Raw genomic sequence first — 12,464 nt, 5'->3', positions numbered from 1 at the left:
CTTGGATATAATGGGGAGGAGTCACAGAGTATCTGGGGAAGGAAGGGTCTTTTAGGCAAGTGGAATGGCAAGCGCCAAGGCCCTGAGGCCAGAGTGAGGCTCTATTCCAGGAAGGGTGAGAGGGCCCAGGAGTGTGACCACAAGGGGAGAGGGGGAAGCGGGGAGGGCAGAAGCCAAAGGAGGAACTCAACCATAGGATTGACGACGTTGGTGTTGGGAAGCAAGGCAAGAGTGAGCCAAATCCTGATCCACCTGCATAGAAAATGAGCAGAACAGGGCTCCATTGTGCAAATGGAAAGATAAGAGCTTATTCAGAACTCACAAGGTGACCACAGAGATAAAACCAGGAATCCACAGGTTTCCTGATATGCTCAGCACAGTCTGGTTTGTTTTAATCATGTGCTCATGCTTTTGCACTTTTTGATTATTTTTTTAAAGATTTATGTATTTATTTATTTGAGAGAGAAAGTGTGTGTGTGTGTGTGTGTGTGTGTGTGTGTGCAAGCACGGGGAGGAGCAGAGGGAGAGGGAGAGAGAGAATCCCAAGCAGGACCCACTCAGATGAAGGGCTCAATCTCATGACCCTGAGATCATGACCTGACCTAAAACCAAGAGTCAGACATTTAAGCAACTGAGCCACCCAGGTGTCCTTGCACATTTTCTTTTCTTTTCTTTTTTTAAAAGATTGTATTTATTCATTCATGAGAGACAGAGAGAGACAAAGAGGCAGAGACACAGGCAGAGGGAGAGGCAGGCTCCACGTAGGGAGCCTGATGTGGAACTCGATCCCGGGACTCCAGGATCACATCCCGGGCCGAAGGCAGGTGCTAAACCGCTGAGCCACCCAGAGATCCCCTTCCTTGTACCTTTTCATTAAAAAAAAAAAAAAAAAAAAGAAAATGTTAACACTTGAAAAGGCTACAAAATGATATGTATCACTAGTATCTCATTTTTCTGAAGACAAATGTAGGAATAACAAAATTGAAAGGAAAAAATATATTAATGGATAATGACTCTCAGGCAGAGGTATTACTGGTGAGTGTAATGGTTTTTGTTTTTCAGTATTTTCTAACTTTTTTATAAAGACCATGTCTTTAATAATAAATTTTGTGTGATCTCAAAAAATAAAAATAAAAAAACACAGAAAGCAGAGAAGATAATCATTAAAACACCCTGGGACCCTCCATTTAAAGAGAAGCCAATGTTAACACAGTCCTAAATGCTTCAGATATTTTTTTCCCTTCTCCTTTTCCTTCTACTTCTCCTTTTTTTTTTTTTTTTTTTGTTATTGTTGTTGTTGAAAGAAAACATTTGTGGCCCCTGGGTGGCTCAGTCAGTTAAGTGTCTGTCTTTGGCTCAGGTCATGATTCTAGGGTCCTGGGATCAAGCCCCAGATTGGACTCCCTGCTCGGTGGGGAGCCTGCTCCTTCCTCTCTCTTAGTGCTCTCTCTCTCAAATAAATAAAATCTTACAGAAAATAGTAAGGATCAAGTAGAAGCCCCCTTCCCAGTCCCCTTTGTTCCCAGATTCAATTCCATTCTCTCCCTGTCTCCCCAGAAGACACCTGTTGCCCTGCCTCTGGAAAGGGGTTTTTGTTTCCTGGGTTTACATTTTCACATTTAGGTATGTTAAGAGGAAGTCAAGCAAAGCAACTAACAAGACTTTTCAAGCAAAAATCCAAACAGTACATAAAATATAAAATAGAGAATGCCCCACCCCATCCCCAAAGAAAGTAATTAACAGCTAGAGCATAAATTTCCCTGTCCCAACAGAGCAGGTTTTCCTGTCTGTCTTGTTCATTGCTGTGTCAGCCAGTACTGGGCATACAGTGGGTGCTCAATATGTGTTAAATAAAATTTTAGGTTTCTTGGGTCATGTTTTTTTCTTTTTCTTTTTTGTTTTGTTTTGTTTTTTTCTTTTTTTAAAAAGATTTTTATTTTTATTTTTTTTATTTATTTATTTATTTATTTTGAGAAAGAGAGAGTACAAGCAGGGGGGAGAAGCAGACTCCTGGCTGAGCAGGGAGCCTGATACAGGGCTTGATCCCAGGACCCAGAGATCATGACCTGAGCGGAAGGCAGACGCTTCACCAACTGAGCTACCCAGGTGCCCTGGATCATGCCTGTTTTCAATGTAAACTTTTGTTTAGTTTAGAATAATTTTAAGATTTCCAGAGAAGTTGCAAAAGATGGTGCAGGGCACTCCATGATAATTCAGGCTGTATTTGGATGTCACCAGTTTTTCCATAAATACCCCTTCTCTGGCCCAGGATCTCACATTTCATTTTGTTCTCAGGTCTCCTGAGTCTCCTCCAGTCTGTGACAGCTTTTCTCAAACTTTTCTTCTTCATGCTTGGGACATCTTTGCAGGTCAGGTATTCTGTAAAATATCACCCAATTTGTGTTTCCTTGGTGCTAATTTTTCTCATCCTTAGCCTGTGGTTGCACGTTGCTGGAAAGAAACCCACAAAGGCAAGGTGCCCTTCTCGTGCCATTATGTCAGGGCCACATGATGTCAGTGAGACTGATCACCAGGGATGTCAGCCTGGCCCATTCAGTTAAGGTGGTGTCTCCAAGTGTCACCACTGGAAGATTCCTGACTTTTGCTTTTCCGTCCTATATTCTTTGGATGGAAGTCACTAACTCCTTTGAGTCCAGTCCACACTCAAAAGGAAGTGGGAAGGGTTGAGTTTGATCTCCTGAAGGGGCCTTTCAACTTGGGCTATTTGGTGTTGTTTCTAGGGAAGATTTGATTTTTCTGCCCTCACACCCATTTCAAAGACCAGGAAGCTGGGGTTGAAGAGACCTACTTCCTCACTAGAGGGTGACCCGGCCCAGGATGAGGCCCTACCCAGGTGTAAAGGAAGGGGGCGACTCAGCCTGCCTGGGGTGGAGGGGAGGCGGGAGGAGGCGCAGGGAGGAGCTCTGGTCCCTGGGCCCGGGCCCCAGCCCGAGCTGGAGCCCGATCGCCGGCCTGGGCCGCCCCTGGGGTGCTCAGCCCCATTTTACAGATGTGCCTGCCGCCTGCGCCCCGGAGGAGGCGTGGCGGCACTGGGTGGCCCAGCCGGATCCAGGGCCCGGCAGTCCGGGCCTCGCGCCCGCCCTCCCCGCCGGGGATCAGCTGGGCGCCCGGGTCCCGCACCCCGGGCGGAGGGCCGCGGCCTCCTCCACAGCCAGCCGTCCGCCCAGCGCCCCGCCGACGGCAGGTGAGACCCGCGGGGCCGGTGCGATCGCTGCGGGGGGCCCCGGGGGAAGGGGCTCCGCCTGCCCGGGTGACCCACTTCCTGTTTGTCCGGGCTGCGGGGGCGGGAGGCGCAGCTAGCTGGGTGACCCGAGCCAGGTCACCTCACCTCGCTGAGCCGGTGACCTCCGCGCTCCCCCACCCCCACCCGGGTCGGCCTCGAAACCGACTGGAGGGAGCCGTCGTGAGTGTGCAGGGAGGAGCCTGGGCGGGAGGAGGAAGGCAGGGAGGTGGGGGGCAGGTGGCCCCACTGCCCTGGCGCCCCACCTGCATACCCCTAGGGGCAGCCCGCCATCGGAGGGCCTGCAGGCAGCTGCTGAGAATATGAGGGTCAAAACTCAGTGGTCACATGATGTGTCACCAGCTGCCCCCGCCTGGGTTCCTCCTGTGGGGAATGGGGGTGGGGAGCAGGGGAGGGTGTGGGCAGGACTTCCTGGAAAGGGGAGACCCTGATGTTTGGGGGAAGGTGGTGATCCTGGGACTCAAGCCCAGATGTCAAACACACACCACCCAGCAGGCACACAACTCACGTGAGACACAACACAGCCCCACAACACCACTCCAGCACAACACAGGGACACAAATCAGTTTCCCACACAGTTCCACTTTAGAACCCAGGCAAATGTCACAGGCACACCACTCCGGCCTTGTAGGCTCAGTGCGCACCTCTACAGGGACAAAGGACTCCCAGGCACACAGCAGACATGTGACCCAGGCAGGCACGCTTGGCTACACACAGGAAACAGACACACCCAGACACAAGCAGACAAACACGTCCTGGGAGTACATGGACACACAAGATGTGTCTGGCTGGGGCACACAGATACAGCCCCATCCACAGCACACAGAGGATAACGGGGTGCCTGGGGCCCCGGCCATAAACAAGCTCATATGGCCAAACACAGAGGCTGTGATGGAAGGCACGGCTGCACTCGTGTGCCAGACTCCCACCCGAATCCCGTGTCCGGCACTGGGGAACTCCAAAGCTCACATGACCCAAGGGGAGGGCTTCTGGAACAGTCTTCGGAGAAACTGCATCATCCTCACTAATGATCCATTTCCGCCCCAGGGAATAAAGGCTCAGTGACCCGCCAGTTCTGCCCAGGAGCTCACCTGCCTCTCTGAGCCCCCCGCTGACTGGCTAGTGCCTCCCCCAGGGTGAGTGCTGGGTGTGGGATGAGGGCAGCCAGAACTGGGCCTGCACAGCCACCTTTCCCTGCCTCTGGACCCCGCCTACCCTCTGACCCTTCCAGCTGGCTCTTGCCCTCAAGTCCTGGGAACTAGGGACTCCCCCGGGGCTTCCCCTAGGGCCAGCCCTGCAGGGAGCTGTCTCCCCTGATCTTGGAGCAGGGGTCCAAGGGTCCATTGCCTAAGCCTCAGTCCTGGGCCCTCCCTGCTGCTCTCTCCCTTCCCAGATGGACACACGGACTGTGTTGCTTATCCTACAAGCCTTGCTGATGCTCCCCCTGGCTGACGGAGCCAACCCGGGAGCCAACCCGGGAGCCAACCCGGGAGCCAACCCCGTCCTGCGCTTTGTGGCTGTGGGTGACTGGGGAGGAGTCCCCAATGCCCCGTTCTACACAGCCCGGGAAATGGCCAATGCCAAGGAGATTGCCAGGACCGTGCAGATCCTTGGCACAGACTTCATCCTGTCCCTGGGGGACAATTTCTACTTCTCTGGTGTGCAGGATGCCAACGACAAGAGGTTTCGGGTATGTGCCACTGGAGCGGGGCGGGGGGGGGGGGGGGGGGATGGGAGGGGACCTGTGGAAAAGCTGTTCGACCTTTTGACTTTGGAGAGGGCAAAAGCAGATGTGTGGGTACCTAGAGCACTCAGTGTCTCCCTTGGACCCGGCCCCTGACTTGGTGGAAGCACAGGGGTAGCTGCTTGACCCCGGGGTGGGGGTGTCCCTTCTGTGTGTTGCAGGAGACCTTCGAGGATGTGTTCTCTGCATCTTCCCTCCGTAACGTGCCCTGGTACGTGCTGGCTGGCAACCACGACCACCTGGGGAACGTCTCAGCGCAGATAGCCTACTCCAGGATCTCTAAGCGATGGTGAGCTGGCCCCCAACCCCCTGCGCCCCACCACGCTGACCTCAGGCTTGTATGCTCAAGACGTGTCCCCACTGCCTCTATCTCTTCCACAGGAACTTCCCCAGCCCCTACTACCGGCTACGCTTCAAAGTCCCACGGTCCAACGTGTCTGTGGCCATCTTCATGCTAGACACAGTGACACTGTGCGGCAACTCGGATGACTTCCTCAGCCAGCAGCCCGAGAGGCCCCGTGACCTGGGGCTGGCGCGCACACAGCTGTCCTGGCTCAAGAAGCAGCTGGCGGCGGCCAAAGAGGACTACGTGCTGGTGGCCGGCCACTACCCCGTGTGGTCCATCGCCGAGCATGGGCCCACCCACTGCCTGGTCAAGCAACTGATGCCCCTGCTGGCCACGTACAAGGTCACCGCCTACCTGTGTGGCCATGACCACAACCTGCAGGTGAGGGGTCTGTGGGTGAGGTGGGGAGGGGGTCCCCAGCCCAGCCAGTGTGCCACATAGCGCACTTGGACTTTCCTGCTGCTTGGTGGGGGAGGGTGTCTCCCAAATGTCCCTGAAGCTATATGCTGTCTAACCTGGAAAATAGCCCAGAGTTTCCTAAAAGACATCATACTAGCTACCAGTTGCCAATTGCTCACTCAGTTCTCAGGCTGTGAAGTAGGACCAATGCACTGCTAACAGGTAAAGAAACTGAGGCCCAGAGGGGTTTTGGTCCTTGCCCAAGGTGACTCCATGGCCAGGTACAGACCTGACCCTGGACTTAAGACTCTGCACAAAGCCCATGGTCAGCCTCACTGAGGGGCTGAGACCTCCACTGACCCGGGGCTCTCCGTGCACAGTACCTTCAGGATGAGAATGGTGTGGGCTACGTGCTGAGCGGGGCTGGAAACTTCATGGACCCTTCGAAAAAGCATCTGCGCAAGGTCCCCAACGGCTACCTGCGCTTCCACTATGGGGCCGAGGACTCGCTGGGCGGCTTTGCCTACGTGGAGATCAGCCCCAAAGAGATGAGCGTCACTTATATTGAAGCCTCAGGCAAGTCCCTCTTCAAGACCAGACTGCCAAGGCGAGCCAGGCGGCAGCAACCACGAGTGCACCACGCTAAGGCCTGAGGCAGAGGGGCCTCCCTGCCAGGCAGTGGGTGGGCCTTGCTGGGACCCGTGCCCATGGGCAGGCTTTCTCATGGGCCCACCGTGCCACAGCAGAGCAGAAGGAGAACCACAGATGAGGGGGGCTGTGGTACCAGGTGGCCCTTGTGACAAGGATGCTCACATATGTGAAAGACACATGGACACGTGTGCCAGCTGGAGTGCCATGCCCTGAAGCCAGGCTTGTCCGACCTGCGCTCTAGGCAATGGGGGTGGGGGCAGGGAAGGAAAGCTTTCTCCTGAATCAAGCATCTTTCTATCACTGCCCAATATTCAATAAAAGAATAGTTGCAGAGGCTGAACGTGTGTCTTGAGCGTCTCTTTCCTCCCCTACTGGCACGTCCCATCACCTGGGTCCGAGAGGGGCGGGGCTCTCCCACTTGCTGCTCTGTGCCTCCTTGTCTCAGCTGGCCTCATACATCGATGTGATTCTAATAAAGGCCAAACAGAGGGCACCTGGGTGGCTCAGTTGGCTGGGTGTCTGCCTTTGGCTCAGGTCATGGTCCCAGAGTCCTGGGATTGAGTCCCATGTTGGGATTCCTGCTCAACAGGAAGTCTGCTGCTCCCTCTGCCCTTACACCCCCACTCCCACCCCCGCTCATGCTTTCTCAAAACAATAAAAAATCTTAAAAAAAAATAAAAGATCAAACAGAAAGAGGGGTGACCACGCCACACAGGCCTTCCTCCTATGTGCCCAGCTCCCCAGGATCACCCACCGCCCCGCCCCTCATTTTTTTCCTGTCCCAATTGATGCCTCCATAATAAAAACACCACCCACCAACTTTCTTACACAAAACAACATGATATACACAACACAGTTCTGCACATGCTCTTTCTGCTAACCACAACTCGACTGTTCATAACAATATTCCTTTTTCCTCATCTCAGTATGGAATTGGTAATGCAATCACGTGGATTGAAAATCTAAAATTTAGAGGCACCTGGGTGGCTCAGTGGTGGAGTGTCTGCCTCTGGTTCAGGTGATCCTGGAGTCCCGGGATCGAGTCCTGTATCAGGCTCCCCACGGAGAGCCTGCTTTTCCCTCTGCCTGTGTCTCTGACTCTCTCTCTGTCTCTCGTGAATAAGTAAATAAAAATCTAAAAAAAAATAAAAAGAAAAAGAAAGGTGCAATATCTCTTTCCCTCCCTGTTCTTCTGTCTCCTGCTCTGGAAGGAAATAACTTTTTATCCATGCCTTGTTTCCTTCCAGGATTTCTCTATTCAAATAAAAGCATATGTGAACTTTTTTTCTCCCTCCTCCCACTGATCTGCACCTTATTTGTTGTTTCCCAACCAACTTTATGGACGCGTCATTGACACATCTAAAGTGTGCAGTTCACTGAGTTTTGACACAGGCACACAGCCACAAACCCACTACCACAATCAGATATGAGCATTTCCCACAGCCCAAAGATTCACTTTGCACTGTTATTGCTGCCTGTTATACCTGGAGATCTGCCCATCAGCTCTTAGGGGAGCTTCTGGCTCTTTCTACAGTTAACAGAGGTCTTGACTGATTCCACTGTCTAACTAACCAGCCATCTAGTGAGGTTTGCCTGAACCACTTTCAATAATTTTGCTATCCTCAAATGCGTCGCTGCAGCAAATACCTCTATAAATTCATTTCCTATATGTACAAATACATTTGTAGGACAAATTGGATACATTCCCAAAAGTAGGACAGCCCTTCTCTATGATAGTTTCCACCTTATGCCCCGGGCTCCTGGCTGGAACCCATTGAAATCTTTTCCAGCCTTTCCCTCTTTCCAAAACAGCTTCAGCGGATACCCCTGGACCCGTGCTTGTGTACATCTGTGCAAGTACATACGCAGGAAAACTTCCAGAAGCAGAAATATGTCAGGGCCTGTTTCTTACAATAAGTGCTGAAAGCAGAATGTTCATCCTGAGTCGAAAGCTGCAGAGAAGCCCAGTTCCCCGGGGGGGGGGGGGGGGGGGAGTTGAGTAACACCCACCCACACATTGCCTGAGCCATCCAGCCAGAGGCAGGTCACAGAAACTGCTCCCTTGGCCTGCCCTCAACTGTCACTTCAGCTGCTACCTGGCAGGGACCCACTTGTTTGGCTCCAACTGTCAGCCCAGCTGACTGAAATGAAATAACAACTTGAACAAAATATAACTGAATTACCTCCAGGGAGAGGAACTTGGTGGAAGTGGCATCTTCCATTTGCTACTTTATAGAAGTTGTTGAAGTTGTTACAGATGCCCAGGATCCTATTAACATTAAGCAAAGCGCTCTGGCCAAAATGCCAGTCTTGGGTTCCTTCCAGCTCACGTTTACCTGCCTGGCATTACTACCAGCCAAGCTCTGTACCAAAAAACACCATCACTTCTAGCCCTGACCCATGAGGCAAGGGCCAGAATCATCCTTGCTTCTCTGAGGACATTAGACAAACTTGACAAATTAAGCGATGTGCCCAAAGTCTTGCCCAGGAAGTGGCAGGCCCTCAGTCTTAACCACAACAGTGAAGGTGGTTCACAGCTACCCTGCCTCTTCCCACTGACTCAGAGGCTCCAGGCAGGCAGGGATCTGAATCAGAAGTCAGTCAGGACATTGGTCCTTGTTCACAGGGCCCAGAGTGTGGAATTAGCCCAATGTCCCTGTTCACAGGGCCCAGAGCATGGAAAGGAGAAGTGACACATCCAAGATCACACAGGGAATGAGTGGCAGGGAGCAGGATTGCCACCCAGACCCCCTTCTCCACAACGACCAAGTACTGCTGCCAGTACTAAGCCCTGTGCCAGGCAGCTGAGGACCCAAAGAGCACCAAAAAGAATAAGGCAGGGTGGACACTTGCCATCAAAGGCCTTCCACCCAGCTCAGGGGACACCGCCAGCTAGCACGCAGCCACTGTCAGAAAGATGCCTTCTAAACGTCAAAGAACAGGATGGCAGAGCTCCTCAAGCCACTCACAGGTTCTCACCTCCTCTCACTCTCCCCAAGCAACCTCTTGTGATTCAACCATCATGGATATTATCATCTTCCCAACTCCAGTCTTCACCCCAGGTGCCAGGACAGTCAGTAGCAGCATTCTCTTGCGGCCAGCAGCTTGTCGTGGAGGTCAGGCCACACCCTCAACAACCGTGCAGGCCAAGAATCATAAATAAAAAGGTGAGAGACCTGCCTTACAAAACGCACCATCATCAAAACAACAGGACATGAGCTCAGAGAAAACATCCAGAGGACATCCAGAAACGTATTCAAGAACACATGAGAACGTGATTAGGTTGAAGGCGACGCTGCAACTTCACGGAAAGGTGTTATTTGCCTGGTCAGTTTTCCCAGAAGACAGAGCCTGAGCCCTGCTTCAGACCGTATACAAAAAAATAGAACCCAGAGGGGTCACATGTTTTAGTATAGAAATAAAACACAATAGATGAAAACAAAGATCTCAATGAAATGGTTCAGAGTACTGCTATTTGTAACTGCCCCAAACTGGAAACAAACCCGATGTCCATCAACAGGTGCAAAGATAAATAAACTGTGGTCCATCCACACAATGGAATATAAAACTCAGCGATCAAATGGAATAAACCACTGATAGACACTATATGGACAAGTCTCAAGCTGAATTAAGCTCAGCAAAAGAAGCTGAACCCAAAAGACCATACATAATGTATGATTCTGTTCACAGGACTTTCTGAAAAATACAAAGCTATAGGAACTGAAAACGGATCAGATGGTGCCAGGGGCTGGGGGCAGGCGCAGGAACTGACAGCCAAGAGACACGAGGAAACTTTTCAAGGATGATGGATATGTTCACTATCTTAATTGTGGTGATGGTTTCATGGGTACATACGTATGTCAAAATATGAAATTTCATAGTTTACATACGATTTATTGTCCGTCACTTATATCCCAATAAAGCTGTGAAGGAAGGAAGGTAGGAGAAAGTGAGAGAGACAGAGAGAGAGAGAGAGAGAAATAGAAAGAAGTAGGATGAGAAAGAAAAGAAACAAGCAAACCCGGCAATCCTAAGCAAATATGGGATTGTCCATATTGTCCAACTCCATACAGCCGAGTTGCAACATGAATTGTGTAGCTACTAAAAACGAAAGCTACTTGTGTTTTGACTATTCAAGGTAAATAGCAAGTTGCAAGGTAACCTATGGTAGGATCCCATCCTCCTCTGCAAGAGTCTGTATCAGCTCTGAAAAAGGGTCCGCTAGTCAGTTCCAAAGGTAACACTGCCCTCTAGGGGATATCTTGAAAATAGCTCAACTTAAAATACATCTCATTACAAATTATTTTCCTGAACACTCCAATGAAACAGTTCTAATCAAGGTCACCAGTGACCAAACACTTGCGGAGTCAACAGACTCAATTCACTTTCCTCATCTTAGTCAAACTCTCAACACATGTGACATAGCTGACCACCCTCCCTGTCTTGAAATACCTTCTTCTGGAGGCTTCTGGGAAAGGACATCCACCTCTCTATCCTCCTACCTCACTGGTCTGCCCAGGTTCTTGCAGACTCCTCCTCCTAACATCTAAGGATGGGGTGCCCCTGATCTCCTTATTAGCCCTCTTGTTTTGCTATACTTTGCCCCTCACCCTGAAACCAGGCGACCTCCTCTGGATCCAAGGCTTCAAATAACCTCCATGGGTGAATGATTCCCAAAATCACATTCAGATCCTTCTTCACCTGAGCTCCAGATTTCACTTCCAGTGGCCCATTCCACACCTCTCTGCTTGTTTCATGGCTAGAGCACAACCCTTTATTTCTCCTCCGAATCATCTCCCTGAGAGGCAGCTCCAGACACAGGAGCTCCAGTGGGAGTAATTTTTTTTTTTTTTTATTCCCTTCTCTCCTTCACTCCATTAGACGTTCTGCAGGTACTATTTCTGTGTAACTCCTACTCAGTCTTCGATTTCAACTTGAGGCTCAGCCTCCCAGAGCAGCTTTCCCAAGCCTCTCAGACCAGTTTGGCAGCCCCCTCCACCATCATACCCTCTGAGATCCACACATTCTTTTATGCTGCACCGCAGAGCATAGTAATCTATCCTTTATGTCCAGCCTCTTTCTTAAATTGTGGGAATCATAAAACCTTATTCCTTTCTCCCCCAACTCCTATACAGTCCTTAATATGGCCCACAAGACGTCACGTGATCTGGTCTTTGTAGGCCTCTTCAACCTTTTCTATCATAACTTCAGCACTCAGGGCAGTCCGGGTGGCTCAGCGGTTTAGCGCTGCCTTCAGCCCAGGGTCTGATCCTGGGGACCCCTAATGGAGTCCCACTTCGGGCTCCCTGCATGGTGCCTGCTTCTCCCTCTGCCTGTCTCTCTGCTTCTCTCATGAATAAAATCTTTTAAAATAATAACTTCAGCACTCAGTGTGGTCCACGGACTAGCAGCATAGACCTCATAGAGAGCTACTTAGAAGTGCAGACTTTGAGACCCCGCACCTGACCTAATGGGTCAGACCTAAACTTTACAAAGCTCCGCAAGCTCTTATCAAAGTTCAAGAAGAGAGGCGCCTGGGTGGGTGGCTTAGTGGTTGAGCACCTGCCTTTGGCTCAGGTCATGATCCCCAGGGCCTGGGATCAAGTCCCACACTGGGCTCCCCCCAGGGAGCCTGCCTCTCTCTCTCTCTCTCTCTCTCTCTCTCATGAATAAATAAAATCTCTTAAAAAGAAAAAAGTTTGAGAAGAGCCTCGGGCAAGCCCCCCATCACCCTGACTCAGGCATACTGGTATTTGCAATTCCTAAGCACTGAGATATTGGAATGTGTCCTCATGCGGGGACATCCAGGTGGCCTGCGAGGGGCTGGGGCTCCAACTGGGAGAAAAGACAAGTGAAGACGCTGCGGCCAAGGGCGGGTTGGCCTTTCCAACGCCGGGAGGGCCCCGCCACCACCTCTCACTCCCGAAAGGCGGTAACCGCCGCCCCCGGGAACTCACCAGAAGCGCGGGGGCGCACTACCAGTCAGAAGCGCAGGCGCCCTCGCGCAGGCGCGCTGCGACCCCGCCGCCGGCCCGGAACGCGAGTACGCACGTGCGCTGGGG

The 12,464-nt window shown here is 51.5% G+C and overlaps 1 protein-coding gene and 1 long non-coding RNA gene across 3 annotated transcripts; one reads left to right on the top strand and one right to left on the bottom strand.

Moving 5' to 3' along the window:
- Nucleotides 1-815: 815 nt before the first annotated feature.
- On the bottom strand, nt 816-12,428 carry LOC121494227. The gene is made up of 3 exons (XR_005988767.1): nt 12,360-12,428; nt 2,278-2,379; nt 816-866 (listed from the first exon to the last, which is right to left on the bottom strand). It is a non-coding gene; the product is annotated as an uncharacterized LOC121494227 (long non-coding RNA).
- On the top strand, nt 2,896-6,742 carry ACP5 (acid phosphatase 5, tartrate resistant). Of its 2 annotated transcripts, none has more exons than XM_041760436.1 (6): nt 2,896-3,205; nt 4,310-4,398; nt 4,656-4,952; nt 5,168-5,295; nt 5,388-5,733; nt 6,132-6,742. In XM_041760436.1, the coding sequence occupies exons 3-6, from the start codon at nt 4,656-4,658 to the stop codon at nt 6,402-6,404; spliced, it is 1,044 nt and encodes a 347-aa protein (XP_041616370.1). In that variant the 5' UTR covers nt 2,896-3,205; nt 4,310-4,398; the 3' UTR covers nt 6,405-6,742. The 2 variants fall into 2 exon arrangements, with proteins under 2 accessions (XP_041616370.1, XP_041616372.1); XM_041760438.1 differs by lacking the exon at nt 2,896-3,205 and adding an exon at nt 3,312-3,424.
- Nucleotides 12,429-12,464: the final 36 nt, after the last annotated feature.

The sequence above is a fragment of the Vulpes lagopus genome, chromosome 7 (genome assembly GCF_018345385.1).
Source record: "Vulpes lagopus strain Blue_001 chromosome 7, ASM1834538v1, whole genome shotgun sequence".
Taxonomy (NCBI): domain Eukaryota; kingdom Metazoa; phylum Chordata; class Mammalia; order Carnivora; family Canidae; genus Vulpes; species Vulpes lagopus.
Note: the sequence above shows the minus strand (reverse complement) of the source record. Positions and strands in the feature narration are given on the sequence as shown.

Bases quoted from the DNA above. Each gene is read 5' to 3' on its own strand.
- ACP5 (XM_041760436.1), top strand. From the start codon at position 4,656: ATGGACACACGGACTGTGTTGCTTATCCTACAAGCCTTGCTGATGCTC. The intron at 5,296-5,387 runs GTGAGCTGGCCC...TCTCTTCCACAG, and splicing joins TCCAGGATCTCTAAGCGATG to GAACTTCCCCAGCCCCTACT. The intron at 5,734-6,131 runs GTGAGGGGTCTG...CTCCGTGCACAG, and splicing joins GCCATGACCACAACCTGCAG to TACCTTCAGGATGAGAATGG.